Below are 22,710 nucleotides of genomic sequence, written 5' to 3'. Positions count from 1 at the left end.
CAGGGACCCTGGGTCTGAACCTGCCTTTGTTTCCCCTTTTGGTCATTTCACCCCCTCTTGGGCACTTCCCATGCGGATTTGCCTTTCCCCCTCAGACCCGCTCAATCCGGCATGGTGAAGATGGAGCTCACAAGGGGCCGGGGGGAGGGTCCGTGCTGGTGCTGGGGGCGAGCCCAGGTGCTTCCGGCTGGGTGTTTGTACAGCGCCTGGCACCGCGGTGCTGAGGCAACCCCAGTCAGGTGGCACCCCCCCCCGCCCGGGATCTGGTGCCCCGGGCTGCCGCTGGAGCAGGGACGAGGCCAGAGGCCCCCGCCTGTTGGGGGAGGGGGTGCCAGGCCCCCACTGGGCCCTGCCCCCGAGGAGGAGCCCTCGCCAGGGGTCCCCACAGCCAGGGCTCCGCCCAGCTAGCTCCATGGGGGAATCCCCAGACCCTGGCCTGGGGGAGCCCCTGGCCCGGCGCCCCCTGCCCCCGGGGGGAGGGCGCCTCCGGCCTGGCCCCCTGCACCCCTGGGGAGGCGGCCCGGCCCCGCCCGTGTCCCTCTCTACGCGTCTCAATAAAGTTTTGAGCGGACGGCGGCGGCGCGGGGGCCGCTGGGGGATCGGCGGCTCCTCCAATCAGCGGGCGCGGCGCGGAGGCCGCCGGCTGCCGGAGCGAGTCCCGCGGCGGAAGGAGGCGGCAGGTAGGAGCGGGCCTGGGCCGGGGCGCCTCGTGCTCCCCGCCCCTCGGCAGGTGCCAGCGCCCCCCCCGCCCACGCCACGCGCAGGGTCCCCGCTTGACGCGCCTCCCCCCGCACGGCTCCCCCTGCGGTGGCCGCGGCGCAGCCCGGGGCGCCCCCTGGCGGCGAGGCCGGTGTACCGGGCCGGCCCCACGTGCGGAGCGGGCCGGGCGAGGGGCCCGCCGCTGGGCAAAGCCGGGTGCCCTTGGCTCAGGGGAGCGCCCGGGGAATGTGCCGGGGGAGGCAGCCGGGTCTAGTGGCTGGAGCCTCGCTCAGCCCTGCCTGGCTGGGTACGTTGCTTAACCCCTCCGTGCCTCAGTTTCCCCCCCAGGTAAAATTGGGGTAGGGGGAACAGCGTGGTAAAGTGCTTTGAGGTGGCCAGCGGGTAACTACAGCGTCCGTGCCAGATACCGTTAATCCACGGGCTTCTCTGGCGTGTCTTCCCCATCCCCACCGCCAGCCCTGCCGGCCCCCTCCACACAGGCTCTGTCGGGGGAGGTGTCTGGCCAAGGAGGGTTGAGTTCTTCTGCTCTGTGGTGTTAATCGTTTTCTCCTGTCAGATGAATGAGCATGTGTCTAGTACCCTTCATCCTGGAAGATCCTCACGGCTGAGATTTTTCAAAGGAGCCTAAGGGAGTTAAGCACCCAGATTCAGTGGGAGTCTGGTGCCAGAGTTCCCTAGGCTCCTTAGAGATTCCTGCCCAAAGTGCTTTATGCATTTTTATGCAAACAATACACATGGATTCCTTCATTGGCTACTGACTGCAGTCCTCTCTGGGGTGGTTCATCATGGCATCTGCTTAATACTGTAGAGCGACAGTACGAAGCCACATAAGACAGGATGTGAAGAAACAGTATTGCATCTAATTGAAACTCCATTTGGGAATTTAAGTAGGTAGAATCTGAGGTGGCACCGAGCATTCTGTCTCAGGTGCTTGCTTGGCTGGTTCTTGCCCACATTGAGCAGGGGGTTGGACTAGATGACCTCCTGAGGTCCCTTCCAACCCTGATATTCTATGATTCTGTGATCACCATATGTGGGGGCGAGGGAAGGCATTTCCCCGCAGCTCAAATTGCAGTGACTTGGATGGTTTTTTGCCTCTGCAGCATGAGGCATGGGGTCACTTGTCAGGTTTATCTGGGAATATCTAACTTAATCATTTCCCTGCTATTGTGGAGGCCTCGGGCATTGGTGCACTTGGGTCCCTGCTGTTCTCTGCCTGGGGCACATAACAGTCTTGTCACCTGTGGGCTGCAATACTTTAATGTAATTTCGGTTGTTGGATTTAGTGTGCAGGCATGTGGGGGGTGGCCTGCGATGGACAGCAGATCCAGCTAGATGATCTGGTGGTCCCTTCTGGCCTTGAATGCTGACTCTAATAGTCTGAATTGGACTCCTCTTGTGAAGAGTGCTATGAGATCTTTAATGATCACAAATGGCTGAGATCTCTGTTTAAAATCTATTCTGAAACACTGTTGTCAGCCTTACATTTCCCTGTAATACCATGTGAGAATATTTGGTTCGTTACTGACTCGGAGGCAAGAGTGTATCCTGATGAACATGTTGTTCTTTGGTGATATCACATCCAGTTACTGCCACATTCCATCGCTGGCTTAATTTGTAAGCTCTGGTGAGAATGCACCGTTCAGATCACGTGACATGATAGTTGCCAAGTAGTATTTTTAAATTCAGTGTGCTCTGTTAGAGAGACATTTGGAACAACAGAAGTGGGAGTGTGAACAGTATCTGGTAAACTGTACTTCAGCAAATGGTCATTTTGATGTATACAGGGCAACTCTCTTTGGATGCCTAGAGTGAGGCCTGCAATAAAAACATAAATGAAAGTAACCCCTCTGAAACATATCTAAGCTTCAGCTTTTTTTCAGGCAAAAGCAGGCTATAGTGATAAGTAGGGCCCTACCAAATTCACAGTCCCGTTTGATCAATTTCATGGCCGGAGGGTTTTAAAATTAATCAGTTTCACATTTTCAGGTGTTTACATTTGAAATTTCATGGTGTTGGCTCCCAACCCAAAAGGTACCCAGAGATGAGTCTAACCTCCTCCCCCTTTCCCCCCTGTAGGGGAAGGACAAGTCCTGTCCCTTCCCAGCCCTGTGGGGACTCACAGCTGGATGGGGCGCTCCCAGCAGCAACGGGGAGATCAGATTTCATGGGGAAGGGCTTATTTCACAGTCTATGACACATTTTTCACAGTCGTGAAATTGATAGGGTCCTAGCGATAAGCAGAGTTGACCTTACAGCTTCAGGTTCTGCGTGTGAGACATAGCTGCCCAAATTGTGGCTTGTGGCCCCATATGGCTTGAGAGATGCTATTGTTTCCTACCAATGATTTCCCACTTACTTCCCTTGTTCTTTGGTTGGATGACCTATTAGTACAAGAAGGGTACAGGGGAAAATAAATGTTACATGAAAAATATCCCAGGTGCAGGGTTTTTATGTAAAATTTAAAAGAAATAATGTCATAGGTTTGTTTTGGGTTCCCTCATTTTTCTCTGTATCTTCTACTTTCTGCTTCTATTGTTTTCTTTCCAGTGGGTTGGGATATGACCTTTCAACAGCTGGTTCTTCTTGGGCCACTAGCTTTGCTGAATCTTTCTAAACAGGATCCTCTCCATATTATAGCTCTGATCTTTACAGGGCTGCAGCACAGAGTGATAAGATCATTGTAACATTGTTTGGTCCCATCTACACAGGCAAGGCAAAAACTTTTATAACATGGTTTGGGTGCTCGTATGTTAAAACATGAACTCCTGATGCAGTAAGAATTGCTGGGTAGACAGCTGCTAATGTGGAATGACGGGTGCCCAGCATGGCATGACATTGTCCTCCCCTTATACCTGGGGGAGAAGAGGACAGAACTTTTAAGTCCCCTCCTTAGGCATGTTGTAGTTTTATAAATCACCCTGAGGTTTTGCTCTGTTGCAGCTGGGCCTGCTTCCCTCCTGGTTCAGTCATCATGGTAGAAATACTCCTGCTGGAATTCTGCATCACTATGGAATGCAGAATTTGTGCAAAATTAATGTTCCTTGTAGAATTTTATTTTTTCACACAGAATTTGTGATTTCTCCCTGGCGCTCCCACCTGTACCTTTCACAGGTGGCTGGGGCTCCCGCCCTGAGCCCCGGGTGGCTAGAGCTCCTGCTCTGAGCCTTGGGTGGCTGGGGCTGACAATGGGAGTGTGATTATACTGTGTTGTTTTGACAAATAAAATATACGCAATGTGTGTTAAAATGTGTGCAGAATTTTTAATTATAGGTGCAGAATTCCCCCAGGAGTATAGAATATATGAGTTTCTACATCCTGACTTTCCAATAGAGGTAATGTCACAGTGGTTTCTAAATTTTCCTTGTAGTACCCTCTGTCAGTTCAGAGAGTGGAGAGAATTTTTAGTTTGATTTTCCTCCAAGGATTTTCAGAAACAAAATTAAATACTTGATGTAATCAGTTTTCCATGTTGCAAAGGTTAATGGTGGGGTGTCCCAATGACCTGTGCTAGGATCAGGTGCCATTTAATATATTTATTGAGGAATTGGAAAAGAGGGTGAATGATGAGGTTGCAACATTGACAGATGACACAATTATTTAAGATAGCTAAGACTAGGGAAGTCTGTGAGGAACTTCAAAGTCAAATGGCAGATGAAAGTCAGTGTTGACAAATGCAAGGTAATACACATGGAAAGGAATAATTTGAAATACTCAGACACGTTGCTGGGTCCTAAATTAAATAATGAAGGGTAGAGAGAAGGTAAGTCGGATGCACGTATTTATCCTTTCTCATAATACAAGAACAAGGGAGCATTAAATGAAACTGAAAGGCAACACATTTAAAACTGATGGAAGGAGATTATTTTATGCAGTGCATAATTGACTTATGGAACTCATGGCTACAAGAGATCAATGAAACCAAGAGCTTAGTAGCAGTCATTAGAAAATTAGACTTTTGTATGGATAAATGTATATCCACAGTTAAAACAGATAGTTTTTGGCCTAGATATTCTTAATTCTAACTGGTAACTTTTAGAAACTGATAAAAAAGATGGCCATTATGGATATTCTTGCCCTCATTTGAAGCATTTGGCACTGACCACTGTTGGAGACAGGATATTGGACTAGATGGATCATTGATCTGATCTAGTATGGCAGTTCCTATGTTCGTAAATGACATTTATTTTTTATCTACCCTGTGGTATCTCACTTCATCCTGATGTGCTCAGTACTTGGAAGTGTTCTCAAACTGGATATCTGTCATGCTTTTAATTCATGGGGGAGGATACAGTTTCTTTGGCTGAAAATACCCAGTTGGCTTGTGGTTTCGGCAGACCATTTCCACTTGTTGTACTATAATTTCAAGATGCTTTACTTTAAAACACATTTGGAACTCTCTTTAGTTTCAGGCTCTGACCCTGCAATTCATGCTCTTGCAAAATGCTTGAGGCCTGCAGAATGGGGTTTTTACATATTGATCTTTTGGATTCTCCTCCAGCTTTCAAAAATATTTTTTCCCCAGCACCTATCTGCTCAAGGAAAAACAAAAGGAAGCAGGGAAAACCATAACATGGATGTTTATATAGAAAACTGATTGTATATCAACATTTGCAAAGCATAAAAACAGACTGGTAATCAAAAATACTAAACAAGGTTATTTTTACACCATAGACAACATGTAGCTTACAGCATTCATGTTCTAGGTTGTTTGTATGTAGAAATAGTAATATAATAAATTCTGGTAGAAGCTGAAAAATCTGGACTTGTTTTTTTGTTTTGTTTTTTACCCTCCTTCCCGCCAACCAATTTGAAATATTTACCAGACACTTCCTATCCAGAGGCTAGCATAGAAGATAAAGGGGGTAGAGTGGGAAGTGCTGGCTGTGAGGAGAAGGTACTAGAATTCCTGCCAAAATGCTGTCCCTGGATCCAGTCCAGAAGGTCCTTTCTACCCCCTCACTTGTACTTTCAGAGCCCTGGCTGCTGCAAGGGAAAGGGGACTCTGCAACTCTGCCCCATTCTCATCCTTGTGGTTTTTTATGTCTTCTTTCCCCACATGATTATCTCTAGTTCCTAACTCTGCTGTTGCTGATAGCTTTCCTAGGAACAGCAGTGTGAAATTGACCTGATTTTTGTCTCTTTCTCCACTGCTTGTATTTTGAGTAGAAGTGGGGAAACTGACCCAGACATGTCTATTTCACAGTGCTGAGCTCTCTGAGCCAGCAGTAGCTGGAACAGGGTCTTGTGGGAATGAGAGCAGCACTGGATTTATTCATGTTCACATCATATTTGAAAGAATATCTTTGCTAGATATTTTTTTTTTAAATAGAAGCATGAACTTTAATCAGAGTTTAAGGGCTTACAGTCCTCTGTTCTCCAATGAAAGTTTCTTGCAGTTCATAGCTGTGTGGGTGACTGTTTTTAAAACTCTGAGTTTTAATGTCCAACTTAAGAGTCAGGTACCTGTGCTTTATCTGTTACATTTATCTGTTTCAGAACATTTTCCAGTAATAAAGGAATTAACATTTTTGGCCCATCTTACTTAAAGCTAATTAATTAGATGACATAAGCCTTTCAGTATTTGAAAGATAACAGACACTGTTCACACATTTGAATATTTAAGCTTTAGATCTTTTTAAAGCCAGTTCAATAAAATATTCAGCGTGGCTATACTTGGAATACAGTAATTACAACATTCTTCATAAGACAGTGTATCCGTCTTCTTTAGGAGACTTCGTTTTTTAATAGCAAACCATCATTGAAAATACTCTGTGTGGAGTTAACAAACCAGTCAGTCTCTTATGGGCTCCTTTTGGCTTAAATTCAGGCAACTAATACAATCTTCGGAGTTTATTCTTGGTTTCAGAATGTTAGAGAAATGTTAAAATTTGTGTTTTATTGGACATGGAATAGTAGTTTAATGCAGCATCATCTATTGATAAGTTATTAATGTTGTTTTCCAGAAGAGCTGTGCCTGTCCTGGCTTTTAGCCCAGGGTCAATCTGGCATCACAGAAGTTAGTTTAATTTCTTCTCTCTGCATTTTCTTTCCCTGAGGTGTCAGTTGTTCTTTCCCAAGCCAGACATGAAAATCTGCCATCATTCTGCTCCTTACTGTAGTAGTAGTTCCCATCTTGAACAGCAGTATTAAGAGTCAGACTGCAGTCTCTTGAATGCAGTAAATTCTGTCAGTGTAAAGACTATCTTCTTTGTGCTGCTGTTCTGTCTAACCATTTTAATGTTGTTGTTTGGAAAAAAGCCATTTGCTGATCATTCTCTAGATGAATAGTGAGTTGTCATTACCACAGATTTGTTATAACCACAGTTAGTTTAGTGTGTGTGTGTGTGTGGTTAAAATAACTCCTGTTTATTCCAGATTTACCAAAACCGTTCCCTGTTTTCACAGAGTTTGTTGAAATGGTCCCATATCTGAAAATTTATGGAACAAACCCTGCATGGTATTGACGCTGAGTCTATGGCTAAAAGTGCAGGTTTGGGAGCTGTTTTACACTGCACTGACTCTTCATGCTTTTGATTTCAGTGCTCTCTGAGACGTTAGCTCCTGCTTATGCTGCTGGCTTTTTATCTAGGTAGTTAATGAAAAAGGGAAGTGGACCGGATCAAATCAGATCAAACTAAATTCTGTGCTATTCTTGCAGTCAGTGCCATACACTCTGCTCCCTCAGAAACTGACATTAGCAGTCTTAACTGTATGGGAGCGTGGTTATTCTGGTCACTGTCTGCCAACAGAGGCTGCTTCTGGCAGCCAAGCACAGGAGATCTCTGCTAAGGGGAAGCAGTTCACAAGTAAACGCTGAAAAAATGTCCTATACTGCATTGCAGGGCATGAAATTGCCTTTCTTCCACTGGCTTGCTAATCTTTTCTAACAAATCCAGTACAAGCTATCCAGTCTGGTTTGTTGGCAGGCATAAACCTGATTGCCACCTCTGCCCCAGCACAGTTCGGTAGCTAGCCAGCAGTGAGTGGAGAATGTTTACATGGGCCCTAATGTCTGGAGGCAGGCTATTAGTTTGTGTCGCTGTGTTTATGCAAAATAATAGTATGAAATGTTCTTGGATTTTTTTTTTTAATTAACTGCATGTGTCTGAATCACAAAACGTAATACTTTTAAGCAAACGCCTATCTAGATAGTGCTAAATAGTTCTCTTAGCACTGGTAACAGTGGTGCTTAGCCACAGTGATGAAACTGGATGCCTAGTGAATATAAAATCCATTCCATTAGAATTCTTGGATTTCTTTTCTACTACACTGTATGTCTTAAGCAGAGGATTTTTAAAATACATTTTTCAGAGCTAAAATATGTTACCTTTTACTTGTGAACTCCCTCACTCTCTTCTTATCCTCCTTGTCAGTTCATGATGATTTCACCTTAGACTGATGATGGATGGAAATCATGTGATTGCCAGGATGTACTGGATATATTCAAGATCACAGAAGGTGGCTGCTTGTTTGGATGTACTTGGATGACTTGGCAAGAAGTAGCTTTTGGCCCTTCCCTCCTACCCTGTTGGAAGGCTCAGATGCTCCCTCTGTGTGTGTGTGTGTGTGTGTGTGTGTGTGGCTTTGATCGTTCCTCCCTCCTTCACAGGTATAAACTACTTAATTGTGATCTGACTGTGCTAATCAAATATCTCTTGAACAACTGAAACTACAGTAAGAGAAATACAAATGCATCTGCTCAAGGGAGCATTTTGTAAGAAGTTCAGTCTCTTTTGGGGATGCTGAGATGTTTAAACTGTAGGCATTTTCCTTCTATAAAATAGTCCTGTTTTCACATTGGACTCATTTGCTGTTTGTTGTTCAAATAAGCAAGTAAAATTACTTCTCATTATTCTCTTGCAACATATTAGTGTTAAAGGATCACAGTTAGTGCCATAGACCTTAGTTTGTCTCCTCTGATCACTTAGAAAGGAAGAAGGTGTGCTAATTTCTCTTCTGTTTAGGGACATTTTAAAATTCTGGATAAAGGAGATGATTTGGAGAGAGGGGACATTCGAAGGGGTTACACCAATGTTCAGATTTGGTTTAGGGAGGATCCCAGTTTATGGATCAGTGCATTGAGGCTGATATGAGTGTAGGGTGTTTCTCCCCTATCTTCTCCTCTGTTTGAGTTCAGGAGTTAGCTGGATTTGTGGCTTCCATGTAAGGAGAATAATTCTTGGAAGTATGTGACCTCTATTTAGAGGACTTTTTTTAAGATTGCAAAAAGAAAGATGGCCTCTGCAAAGGTCAATATCCATGCTTTGAGAATTGGGTAATGACCAAAGACAGATGTGGTGCCATTTTATTTGCCAGTGTCCTCTCTAAGGACACTCCTTTGTCTCACTTGTATGTCTACACTGCAACCCCCCTCCCCCGTCCCCCCCCCCCCCAAACCAAAAAAAAAAACCCAACAACCCCTGTGTTCCTAATTCAGGTTAGCTAACCCACATTAGCAAACTTAGGTTAAAATAGTAGTGACGACATGGCAGCTCTGCTTTTAACTCAGTTTAGGAGATCAAATTCAGCTCCAGCATAGGTTTACAATCAAGCTGCTAATCAAGTTAAGAACAGACCTTGTTTGTTTGTTTGTTTTTTTTATTTTACAGTGTAGACATACCCTTATTGAGAATAATTCAGAAATATTGCTTATTTTTGTTATTTGATTTTGCTGTACTTGGAATGCTGCAAGTAAGGGTAATGATGGGGTTGGGGGTGGTGGTGGGGAATGGACTCAAGGTTCCATTATTGTTGTTTATAGGATTCTGTCAAGATATATGAAATGTCTGGATGCTGTAGACGGGGTGGGGTGGGGGGGTATTGATGCATTTAATTTAAAAAAAAAAAAAAAAAGGCAGCAAATGGGAACTAATTAGTCAGTTCCCAGAAGATGATTATGATGCTGATTCTGCATTAGAGTGACACCTTTTGTGTGTTGAACTACTTAGTCTAATGCTGAATGTTTAGCGTTGGTTCACATCAGCATTTGTGCTGGTCCAGTTTCACTTTCAATATCCTCTGCACATTGGAAAATCTTGTTTACTGAATGCTGATCATTACAAATAGTTTTAAAATAATACATCCTTCCTGTTCTGGGTCATCAGGCCTTCATGTAAGCATGGCCAGATGTTCTCTGCTGGGAGAAACAAGTCCATTAATTAGCTTCTGCTCTTCTCCTTTTTTTTTTCTTCTAAGTTTATTGGTTGCATGGGAGGGTTAGGTGGATATTATTTATCATTGCTAATGAGTTAGACATGTAAATCCCTTGCATTAAATGAAAAATAAATCCTATTTACAGGAGATATCTGCAGAGCTACATCAAGTTACACCTTTATTATGCCTGTCCCAACTTCATCTTGGGTTGAAAACAGCTGTTCTGATATTTAATTCTTGCCAAACACGTTAAATTTCAGGAACTCTGAGCTGCTGCAATTTTTAGAAGTCAGAGCTCTTCTCTAGAGCAACCTTTGTCTTACATTTGGCCTGGGGTACTCCCTGAACAATCTGTGAATCAGAACAATATTCTGCTGCTTCGGTCTCGGTATCTTGCCTAGCCCTGTTCAGGGTGAAGCAAGATTCCATTTTTCCAGGCTTGTGAGGAGCTGAGGTCAAATTTTGCAGACTTAAGTGCCTAAAAAGTTAAGAACTGAAATAAGTGGCCTGAATTTTCAGAGATGCTGTTCATGTGCAGCTCCCATTAACTTGACTGTAAATTTAATGGATGTCTGAGCCTAATTTTAGGCACCCAAGTTTGTCGTTTGAAGCCTTGTCTTTCATTAACATGTGTTTCCTTGCTGAAACTAGAAGAGGCCTTTCACACATTAATCCCTATAAGTCTACATTCCCAGCCCTTTTTAGAAATCTGTTCTGAATTCAGATTTATGTGATGCCTTAGTGACCCCATCAGTTACAGCCTGTTTGTTATCGACACACTTTATACTGTCCACTTCCTCCAGATGATCCATTCTACCTTCAATGTATGTATGTAATTCTTATTAACGCTAATGAAAGTTTCACTTGTGCACTGAGGGAAGACCATATACCCTTCACGGTGGAACAGCCTGTTCATATTTCTTCCATCTATGGACTTAGTGATGCATGGCTTTATATCTTTTTCTGAAAGATTTAAAATAAAAAAAGAAAATATATGCAGGTTGAAACACAAGTAGTTTAAACTCAAGACCGAATTAATACCTTCACTTGGGCAGTTGTACCTTCTGTTCACTTCCACCTCCATATATTTGAATTAACTATGGTACTCCACTAGACTTGTTTTAAGTACGTAAACCTGCACTAATAACCTCATCTCTATTAGGCAACTGCCTGTCTTAAGAGACCACTTTAAAGTATCCTCAAGATTTACAGCAGTTTGGGGTGATCTGTAGTGTGATTATTCTGTACTCAACAACCAATTATTGCACCCTGAGAACAGGTGTTACTGGAATCAATGAGGGAACTTTTACTTGTTTTGTCAAGCAAGTCTCTCTCTCTCTTTCCTTAGGGGTTTCTGTGTGTGTCTTGTGTAGGACCGGCATTACACATGGACACTGAAGGGTTTGGAGAACTTCTCCAGCAAGCAGAACAACTTGCAGCTGAGACAGAGGGCATCTCTGAACTTCCTCATGTAGAACGCAACCTCCAGGAGATCCAACAGGCAGGAGAGCGTCTGCGGTCTCGGACTCTGACCCGCACGTCGCAGGAGACTGCCAATGTCAAGGCGTAAGTACTTGGGTTTTTGAGACTCTGTTTTGACCTAGGAATGGCGAAGAAACAGCCCGTTAGCTTTTCAGGAGCTAACGTATTTAAAGATCTTGAAATGGAGCCGTGAACTACTTTGGGTAGAAGTTAGGGAGACTCCTGTGTTTGTAAAGATCTACACATACCTCCTACTTATGCTGTACAAATACTGCTTTCGGTGGTGGTAATTTTGATAGGTATGATTGAGTCTCACCAATCATCTCTTACCTTTTATGTGCATCCATTTATAACCTGTCACTTGATATCCCTCAGTCCTGCCCAAATCACTTGTGTCTCTGCCTACCAGGAATCAGGACACAAAAAAAAAGACTGTCAAATAATCCTGACTTTGTAAAGACCTGCTTCATGTTAGTTTGCCTTAGGATTTCCCAGATTGAAGTCCAGACCAGGCCTTCTGCAAACGGACATGCTGCATCTTAAATTTGGCTGTCTGATAAAAGAATACAGTTTGTCCCAGCATTTTTGTACGAAGTCGAAATGAGTTACTAAAACCCAACCCCACGCCATCCCGGGTGTTGGGCTACCTGTGATCACCCAAGGACAACCTGCTCTGAACTGCAAATTTAAATATAGGGAGGGAATATAGGCTTGTGGATCAAGTGTTGGATTGGGACTCTGGAGATCTGGATTCTATTCCAGGTTCTGCAGCCAACTCCCTGTGTGACCATGGGCAAGTCAGTTGATCTCTCTGAGCCTCTGTAAAATTAGGATAATGACACTGCCCTGCATCACAAGGGAGTTTTGAGGATAAACAGGTTAATGTTTTTGTGAAGTGCTTAGGTATTACCATGTAGGGCCCTGTCAGAAGACAGATAGGTTGGCTGACTGGCACCTCTGGCTTGAGGTTGAAAATGAAAACTGTCTCCGTTCCCTTACTGGTAGCACAGACTTTAGCTGTGCCTTCTAATGCAGTTTGATGAGAGTGCACATGCAGTTAGCCATCTGCACTCTTCCTAACGTGGAGTTTGGGGGTAAACTGCTGAGTGCAGCTGGAGGAGAAATTTAACACAGTCAACTGGATGGGCAAATAATTTAATTTCTTCTGCCACTAAGGCAGTAACTCAGAAGCAGTAAAACTTAGGTGGGAGGCTGGGGGTATTGTCCACCTCAGGTTAGCTGTCGAGATCTGTGAGTGGACCCCAGATTTTTAAGTGTAAGTCAGCAACTTGTGCACTGGGAAGTAAGTAATTACTTTGAGTTTTGGCTGTCCTTAATTGCCAGCTGATAGGATTTTTCGTAGTCTCCTTAAGAGAACACTCCATTCATGTTAAGAACTCTCTGTCCTTGCATTCCATATTTCTACACTGAAGTTCTCCGGCAGAAATGCATTCTGGAAAGTGGGTTCTTGAATTTTTATTTAGAAAGGACAAAGGATCTCCATTACATACAGCAAGAGAAAACAACTTGTAATTTGGTTCATAGAATCATAGAATTGTAGGACTGGAAGGGACCTTGAGAGGTCATCTAGTCCAGTTCTCTGCTTTCATGGCAGGGCTAGGTATTATCTAGACCAGGGGTTCTCAAACTTCATTGCACTGTGACCCCCTTCTGACAACAAAAATTACTTCATGACCCCAGGAGAGGGGACCGAAGCCTGAGCCCACCCAAGCCCCACTGCCCTAGGTGGAGGGCCAAAGCCCGAGCCCCACCACTCCAAGCCGGGGGCCAAAGCTGAAGCTCAAGGGCTTCAGCCCCAGGCAGGGGCCTGCAACCTGAGTCTTGCTGCCCAGGGCTGCAAGCCGTCAAGCTTTGGCTTTGGCCCTGGGCAGCGGGGCTCAGGCTTCAGCCCTGGGCTCCAGCAAGTCTAAGCCAGCCCTGGCGACCCCATTCAAAGGGGGTTCGGCCCCACTTTGCGGTCCCGACCCACAGTTTGAGAACCGCTGATCTAGACCATCCCTGAAAAGTGTTTGTGTAACCTGCTCTTATAAATCTCCAATGATAAAGATTCCACAACCTCCCGAGGTAATTTATTCCAGTGCTTAACCACCCTGACAGGAAGATTTTCCTTATGTTCAATCTAAACCTCCCTTGCTGCAATTTAAGTCCATTGCTTCTTGTCCTACCCTCAGAGGTTAAGGAGAACAGTTTTTCTCCCTCCTCCTTGTAACAACCTTTTATGTACTTGAAAACTGGTATCATGTCCCCTCTGTCTTCTCTTCTCCCTACTAAACAACCCTAATATTTTTCAATCTTCCGTCATAGGTAGGGCCCTACCAATTTCAGGGCCTTAAAAAATGTGTCACGGAGTGTGAAATAAGCCCTTCCCTGTGAAATCTGATCTCCCCTGTGCTGCTGGGAGCGTCCCAGCCGCGGGCCTCTAACTTCGAGTCCCAGCCGAGCTGGGGCGGGACAGGACTTCTGTGCTGCCTTCAGAGTCCAGCAGGGGGAACATCCGGAGGTGGATCTGCTCCATCATTCCCCTCCGAGAGCAGCCCTGCAGGGGAAGAGCAAGTCCTGTCCTCCCCAGCCTGGCTGGGACTAGCAGCTAGGAGCTTCAGAGCCCAGCTCTGAAGGCAACACAGAAGTGAAGGTGGCAATCCCGTGACTCCCCTACAACAGGTTTGTGACACCCCCCCCAACCCTCTTTTGCGTTGGGACCCCCATAGTTACAACAGGTGAAATTTCAGGTTTAAAGCATCTGAAACTGTGAAATTTACCAGTTTTTCAAATCCTAGGGCCTTGAAATTGACCAGAATGGATCCTGAATGTGGTAGGGCTCTACTCATAGGTCGTGTTTTCTAGAACTTTAATGGTTTTTGTTGCTTTTCTGTAGACTTTCTCCAATTTGTCCACATCTTTTTGAAATGTGGCGCCCAGAACTGGACACAATACCCAGTTGAGGCCTAATCAGTGCGGAATAGAGCAGAAGAATTACTTCTTGTCTTGTTTACAACACTCCTGCTAATACATCCTAGAATATGTTTGCTTTTTTGCAACAGTGTTACACTGTTGACTCATCTTTAGCTGGTGATCCACTATGTTCCCCAGATTTCTTTCTGCAGTACTCCTTCATCGGCAGTCATTTCCCATTTTGTTCGTGTGCAGCTGATTGTTTCTTTCTAAGTGGAGTACTTTGCATTTGTCCTTATTGAATATCATCCTGTTTACTTCAGACCATTTCTCCAGTTTGTCCAGATGATTTTGAATTTTAATCCTATCCTCCAAAGCACTTGCAACTCCTCCTCCAGGCTTGACATTGTCCGCAAAGTTTGTAAGTGTACTCTTTATGCCATTGTCTAAATCATTGATGAAGATATTGAACAGAACCAGAACCGATCCCTGTGAGACCCCACTCTTTATGCCCTTCCAGCTTGACTGTGAACCACTGATAACTACTCTCTGGGAACGTTTTTCAAATCAGTTATGCACCCACCTAAGCTCCATCTAGGTTGTATTTCCCCAGTTTGTTTATGAGAAGGTCATGCGAGACAGTGTCAAAAGCCTTACTAAAGTCAAGATATACCACATCTATCACTTCCTCCCCTTTCCACAAGGCTTGTTACCCTGTCAAAGAAAGCTATTAGGTTGGTTTGACTACTATTCCACCATTTTTTCTGTTATCCCTATAATATCTGATTTCACGCCCCACACCGTTCTAGTTCCTTCATTTTGTTAGCCAGACTCCTTGCATTGGTATACAAACATCTGTTTGGCTTTGCCCAGATTCCTCGCCTGATTAGGTACAGTCATTCTATTGCCAGTATCACCTACCTGACTGTTAGCTTCATTGGTACTGGCACTATTATTTCCTCTTAATGCCCATTCTCCTACCCTTTCTCCATTGCTGTACTCTCTCTTCCTTGATTTTCCTCCCGGTCAATATTAGAATCAGGCATGGAGATTACATGAGCATGTCTCAACCGTTTCCCCCAAGTTCCCGGTTTAAAGCTCTTTGTCTGCATCCCTTCCTCTTTCCCACATTCCACACCCTTCCTGTCCTCCCCAATGTATGAATCCATTGCTCATGTTATTTTAGAGGCAAATTGCCTAGGCGGCCCTAGAATGAAGGGGTGGATCAGGTTCTGGTTTGCTGGGGTGGTTGATTCTCTTTGCCCTTTGCTTCCTACTAAAGAGGAGGCATGCAGTATAGGGTAAGGGATTTTGGAAAGATGTGGGAGGGCGAAGAGGGAAAGAGATGATCAGGGCAGACAGAATTACTGATAAGTAATTATTTTCCACTCAGAGGCTTGATAGAAGAAAATGCTGGAACTTTGAGTTTTTGGTAAGTGACCAATGTATTAATCTGCGGCGCCACCATTTAAATCAAACTGTATTCTGTTCTGGAAATGGCACTAAGTTACCAAGGTGCTTTAGAATTTTTATGAATGGAAAGATTTGACAGCTGTCCGCTCCTGCATTGGGTAATGAGTACAACATTGGTTTAAAAAGGGAGATCCTATTTTCTCTTCACATCTTTTCAGGGCTGATAATACTAGATGTTATAGCTTTACACATATGTGTGTTCAGGGTTTGATGTAAAAAGAGAGAGCCTTCTTTCTCTGTACATCCACTTATCTAAATATTTGAAATATCCCTGGCTGGGATGATTTAGTTGGGGATTGGTCCTGCTTTGAGCAGGGGGTTGGACTAGATGACCTCCTGAGGTCCCTTCCAATCCTGATATTCTATGAAATGCAGATGCTTTTTCCAGAGATATTAAAAGTAGCCTTATCTGTTTAATATCAAATTTCTCCTTCTCCCCCATATAGATCCGTTCTTCTTGGGTCCAAAGGACTTGACATACCCCATATCTCTCAGCGGCTGGAGAGTCTTAGTGCAGTCACTACATTTGAGCCTCTTGAGCCTGTGAAGGACACTGACATACAGGTAAGGGCAGTCTGTAACCTACAGGTTACTTACACTCTCCCGACAAATAACTGGTATTTGTGGGGTTTTTTAGTCCAAGCTCTTCTAAGATGGGCAGTTGCAGAAGCATTTTTGCCTTGTGTTTTGCTTCCTGGCAAGGTGAAGCACAAAGCAGAGAATTCCATGCAGTCAAAAACCTAGCCTGAAAGATTTGGGGGTTAGGTTTTGGATGAGGTGGTAGGTCTGTGTTTTGCAAACCTGGATTGTAGCAGACTATCCCTCCCTTCTAGCTTTTAGACCTTTCTTGTGTTTGGGTGGATGAACTCATGTTGATTCACTCAATAATTTTAAGTGACTGGTTTTGGGGGCAGCTCTTTTTCTCAGTCAAGCCAGCTTGATTCAAGGAATATGGGGAGCGAGCAGCCTTCTTCCTTATTAATTTATGCTCTGTATTGTGGATCTTGTAATTGTGAGACATTGTCCTATTGATAAGCTTACATGCCATGTTTCCTACTTTTGATCACAGTTTGATGTAGTTTATTGATGTATCTGTTTTTGCTGTAAATCACCTTTACAGCATAGAGCTAGTCACCAGCATCTTAGGGGTAACTAGTTCGATAGTTTTAAATGTGACTTGTTTTGTCATGGTCTTCTTTTCACCTTGTATGAGTTGCCTGCGTTATTAGACTAACTTTAATAGTACTGCTGTTTCCAGCACTGAGAAGAGAGCTGCTGGATTAATGACTCAGTTAAGAGCTTGTTAGCTGTGGATCTGTAAGTTTTGAGAAGATTTGAATGGAGCTCGGCTTACTTATTGTTTAATGATTTAGAGGGTTATCCTCATCTTCTACTGGTGTACAGATAATTAAGGATATCCAGAAGGGTTCTTAACCCTCATGGTTCAGGATATTGGCCGATCTCTACTGGAGATGTAGGGTGCTGACCTGTCTTTCCAGCCCACGAAATGCTAAAGCTACCCCCACAAGTCTGTCGAGGCTTTCAGGGCACAGTTTTCTTTTTCAAATGCAGTAGAATTATCTGGCTCTCTGTATTAACTGAACAAGGTGGTCGGGCTCAGGCTGGCAGCTGGAGCCCTGCCCTTTCTCCTGATTATCCAGATTTCTGATGATCCGATCTGGCTCTGGTCCTAATTAGATCGACTAGTCGGGGTGCTGCTGTATAAAGCTTGTGAAGTATCAAAAGGTTACCCCTCTGACCAAAGCAGGCTACAGGGTCCCAGAAGCTATTCCTTTTGTGTGTTTCTCTCCCTCTCCAGGGCCAGCCACACAGGATTTAGGTTGCTTCCCACAGCTCTCCTTAGCTGAGCTCTTTCAGCCTCTTATATGAATCACCTGACCCCCTTCTCAGCTGGATCTGGATATTGAAGAGGACTGGCTGGTCCCAGGGCCTTATAAGGGCAGATCACCCTGTTATTACAGGGGGTTAGAAGGAAACTTTCCCTGGGGACAGGTTAGCTCATCTGCCTACTGCAGGGGTTCTTGCACATTATTTGAAGTAGCTGGTATCGGCCACTGTCCGAGGCAGGGTACTGGGCTAGATGGACCACTGGTCAGATCCAGTCTGGTGATTCATATGTCCTCAAATTAGCGTCTGCAAAGCAGTATTTGTGTGTGTGAACAGCTCTAGACAAATTTCTATGTAATCTGATTCCTTGTTGATATGGTACTTTGTTCCTCTTCACTCTCTAGCTGTTCCTACTGTTCCTCCCCCCCCCCCCCCCCCGGGGGGGGGGGGGAGATTTTGCCACTCCTTCTCAGCAAAGATTAGCAGGGTCAGGAGATCTATTGCATGATCATAGAGTGATAGCTTTTACTGCTGCTGGTATTATTCACTTTCTTTCTTTTATTTAAATTTTATTTTATTCCTTTGTTCCAGTTTCTGATATCTCTTATTAGGATTTATTAAACTTACTAGATGTCTTTCTTGACCCCAGTCCATCTAGCTTTTTGCAAGAGCTCTTCTTCCTTTTTACATCTAGATTTACTGTAACTATTTATTCTTTTCTGATTTTGGGTGTCTGTCCTTTCTTGTTGAAGAATACAATACACAGTCTTGCTGTAGATTCTCAACCCCCTAGAAATAGCACTAAAATGACTTTTTTGTTTCCAAGCTGTTTGGGTACATGGGCCAAATGTTGCCATTTATTTTTCATCTTCTTATATATTATGCATGTCAATCTTGATTTTTCTTTTGATTTTACCAAAACAACTTTAAGGTTTTCAACAGTCTGATTTCTACCAAATCTCAAGGTCTCATCAATAGGAGGGTTATTTGATACCGTTAATCAAATGCTCCTTCTATTTTTAATTATTATTTTTTTGGTGTCTGAGGCCTAACACCCAAGCTTTGAGTCTTAAATCTTTCTTCACAGATGACTGTGAATTTAAGGGGGAGGGATAGCTCAGTGGTTTGAGCATTGGCCTGCTAAACCCAGGGTTTTGAATTCAATCCTTAGGGATCTGGGGCAAAAATTGGGGCTTGGTCCTGCTTTGAGCAGGGGGTTGGACTAGAGGACCTCCTCAGGTCCCTTCCAACCCTAATATTCTATGATTCTATGACTGCCAGCAAAAATATATAAATTAAATAAAACGGTGATCTAAAACAGGAAGTATGACGATATTCCTGGTTTTATGTGATTTTACAGACACAAGGGAGCTTCAGGGCTCTGCCCTTGGTCACCTTATTGTTCAACTTCAATTTAATACAGGCACAAGGGTTTTCAGTATTTTGTGCAGGTTTGCAGGACATCATTCTCTGCTTTGTCTGAGGACATTTGCAGTCACATCTCAAGTTGTCTGGCTGATGTTGATAACTGTCTGTGTCTGAAAATACCTACTCAGAATATGGACAAGGCTTTGCTTGTCTGTAGGTCCCGGTAAACAGATGTCTGCAAGAGCATCTGGTTCTCTGAGAGAAATTTTTATCAAGGTTTTACTGATGGCAAGAGATCTTGGGTCTTGTATGCCTCTGGTTGTCCTTTGCCTGTCATGTTGGTCCTGTTAAATCATGTAGGTTTTACTTGCTTGTTTATTTTAGACAAAAGCTCCTGGTACCAAAGCTTTAGTGATATTTTAGCCTGATGGTCGTGATAGTCTTTTTGCTGGTTTATTGGCTGCTTCTCTAGAAGCCTAGTAGTCATTTAAAATAATTTTGCTCCTTTAGGGTCACATTACGCCACTGTTACTTGAGTAGTATTCTGTTCTGTGAGTTGTCCCATTTTGCTCAGTGAGTGGAGTAATATGCGAGTCAAGGAAGCAAGGGCAGCAGAATCTGGCTCGCGATTTGTCATTGCTCTAATTACTCCATTATTTTATAATTACGCTGGTTACTCTGGAAACGGCTAGATAAATAGGTTTTAATGTTGGGGGAGAAACTGTTTTTCTTGTACAGCATTGAGCGTGTGGCTAGCACTCAGTGACCACTATTCATAGTGTTTGTTAACAATAATGTCTACTCCAAATAATTTGTACGACTTCAGTTCAGATTTATCTTTACCGACTTCCTTTGACCTAAGGCCACGTCTACACTGGAGCTGGAGGTGTAAATTCCAGCTCAGAAGAGCGCATACACGGGAGCTTTGATTGAGCTATCATGCTAAAAATCGGTGTGGCTCAAGTATGTACCTAGGATCTCAGACAGGATTGTGTTGAGGCAGGTCGCCCATACCGTCGTGTCTATGCTGGTGTTCAATCAAACCTAGCCTGTCTTCGTCTACCTGGACTGGAAGTTACGTCTCCAGCTATAGCGTAGACGTACGCTAATTGTCCTTCCTTGGTTCCTTTTTGTTTGCATTCTCTAGGCACTGAGGCCTTGTCTACGCTACCTAGGCTCTGCCAATGCAGCTATACTGGTATAGCTATACTGCAGAGCCCTCTAGTGTGGATGCAGTGTATGTCCAGAGGAGGAGGACATGTTCTGCCAGCACAGTAACATCACCTTCCCCATGGATGTTAACTCTGCCAACAGAAGCCCTCTTTCGTCATCATAGCTGGGGTTTTTTCTGGCATAGGTATGTCGGTTAGGGGTGTAGTTTCTTCACACCCATCACTGACTTGGCTATGCCAACAAAACTTCATAGTGTAGACCCTGCCTGAGCTTTTGCACTCTTTACCATAGTTAGAGTAAGCGTTTGCCAGGAGCTTACAATTCTAGCCACTGTTGCTTCAGTGGCAGCAAAACGTCACTGGAACGCTGCATTGGTACAGCTGTCTGCCGTTGCACCTCGCATTGCAGGAGTGGGGGTGATCTTTGGGGAGGGAAATATGGGATCTACACCAGATCTGGTCTCTAGCCTTTCTTCATTGTTGCTGCTTGGGCTAGGGTTTTAAAAAAACGTTTTTAAAAAATTATCTGTTATATGAATTTTAGGCCAGTGCTAGATTTAAACCCAGTCAAAGCTTGCTGCACAAGAAAATACTGGATATTGTCCTTTGACTTCCTGCCAGACACTCTTACATCTTTTCCATGCATAGCACTCTAGAGAAAATTTTCAGGGCCCTATAAGAGAAAAATAATCTTTGTCTCCTGCCAAGTTATTTAAGCCTCTCAGGTTTTTAAGCTCTTTTGCCTAAATTATTGACTTATTTTCTTCCTGTCGTCTTGTGTTGCAAGTGCTAGTGTTCTGTAAGTGGGCAGCATGGAGAGATTAGTCTAGCAGATTTCTCTAATGAGGGCAGTCAGCATTGCAGAGAGAGGATTCTGTCAAATTTCTGTTTCCTGTAGACAGGACAGAACACAAAAGGGAAAGACAACAGAAGGAGAGTCTTGGGGGACACAGGCCTATAAACCTAATGTCTTGAGTGGCTCGAAGTGTGAGAACCCAGGATTTCAACTTATTGGCAACCTCGCCCTATTTAGTTAATTAGCAGAGTGTCTTTCTATGCTGAACCCATTTTATACTGTACTCTTTAGTGCTGACTACAGAGAGGTGCACCAAATTGGGTCTCAATCAATTACCTGAATTATTTATCAGTCATAAAACCTGGACGACTTGTTCATAAAAGGGGTTAGTCCGGGAAAGTCTCCCACTAGAGTAGTTGGCTGGAAAACTTCTGATAAAGATTCTAGATTCCTGGCACATAGGTGAAAGAATTTTTTTCCACATATTTTAGGAATAACCATGTTAAATTTTATAGAGGCAAGATAGTTTGCACATTCAGTCACAGCTTACAACATACAAGCTGAGATCCTGATCTTACAACTGCCTGTATGAGTGTCACTTAAGTCAATGTGCAAGTGAAGTAGCATCCATGCTTGGAGCCAGCTGCAGAAACGGGTCTTAATTTGTATCTCCTAAATGATTATAAACATTGTGACAGATAAAAGCAAGGGGCTTTGTGTCTTTTGTATTGTAATATGTGGTGCAATATGCATAGGCTTAGCAGAATTCAATTTTGATTTTTTTATCATTTCACCGGCAAGTATTGATATTTATTTTTAAGCCTTTGTTTATCAATTTAAATTTTCACAGTTGCACAATGCATTTAAGCATTCCGCCCCCCACTCACAGCCCCTCCCCCCCCGTTTTTATCAGTATAAATTTTCACAGTTGCGGGAAATGATATATGCGGGGGTGGGGGGGGAGTCAGACGACAATTCTTTAATGCCAGCAGACATTGCGATTCAAAAAGTCAAAGCTTTATAACCATTAAAACACAAATGGTCAACATCTCATGTCAAATTAGACAACGTAAATAATCTTAAATCAAACTCTTAAGTTCTTAAGCAGCATTTTTTTAAGCTTTGCTTATCTGTAAACTTCATTAATTGTCAATGGAAATATTTTTTTTTGTCAGTTTGTGTGTTTATGATGAAATTGACGTTTACTGACATTAACCTATAAAAATTGAATCCTTCCACGCCTAAATATGCAGTATCATACCCTGGTATGAAATCCCTACAACTTCTAGACCAGTGGTTTAAAAAGTCTTCTGGTTTGACTCACAAGTCTGCTTGTTTTCATATGTGTGAGCATAAGAGCTGTGATATAACTTTTGGAAATGTGCAACTCCCACGTTTAGGGCCTGATCCAACTCCCAGTGAAGTCCATGAAAAGACTCCTGTGGACGTTGAATTCGGGCCTCTATGAACAACCCTGTTCTAACTGCTTCGAAAATGTTGGGTGAAATCCTAGCGCCATGAAAGTCAGTGGGAGTTTTGCCTTTGCCTTTACTGGAGCCAGGATAAAATGATCTGAGGGCCTGATCCTGCATTCCTGATTCAGGCAAAACTCCCAGTGAAAGTTACTTGTTTTATTTATTGTTTCTTACGCGTATGTACCCAGAGTATTGACTGGGATGCATCTTTAAAAATCCAAATACATCCAGTCAATGGGAGTTTTGCCGGAATGAAGATGGCAGGATTAGGCCTTAAATTTGTCCGAATAGCAACTGTGTATGACCA

At 43.7% G+C, this 22,710-nt stretch overlaps 1 protein-coding gene across 4 annotated transcripts in view; it reads left to right on the top strand.

Moving 5' to 3' along the window:
• The first annotated feature begins 563 nt into the window (after positions 1-563).
• NUP93 (nucleoporin 93) overlaps positions 564-22,710 on the top strand; it is a 122,648-nt gene continuing 100,501 nt past the window's right edge. The window contains exons 1-4 of one of the 4 annotated variants that reach the window (XM_043525981.1): positions 580-680; positions 4,011-4,012; positions 11,250-11,442; positions 16,191-16,308. In XM_043525981.1, coding sequence (XP_043381916.1) covers positions 11,264-11,442; positions 16,191-16,308 — 297 coding nt within the window. In that variant the 5' untranslated portion in view covers positions 580-680; positions 4,011-4,012; positions 11,250-11,263. Of the gene's footprint in view, positions 681-864; positions 1,048-4,010; positions 4,013-11,224; positions 11,443-16,190; positions 16,309-22,710 lie in introns of those variants that run through there. The other 3 variants (XM_037877557.2, XM_043525979.1, XM_043525978.1) reach the window with 3 other exon arrangements.

The sequence above is a fragment of the Chelonia mydas genome, chromosome 12 (genome assembly GCF_015237465.2).
Source record: "Chelonia mydas isolate rCheMyd1 chromosome 12, rCheMyd1.pri.v2, whole genome shotgun sequence".
Taxonomy (NCBI): domain Eukaryota; kingdom Metazoa; phylum Chordata; order Testudines; family Cheloniidae; genus Chelonia; species Chelonia mydas.
This window is presented reverse-complemented; position numbering and strand designations above follow the sequence as displayed.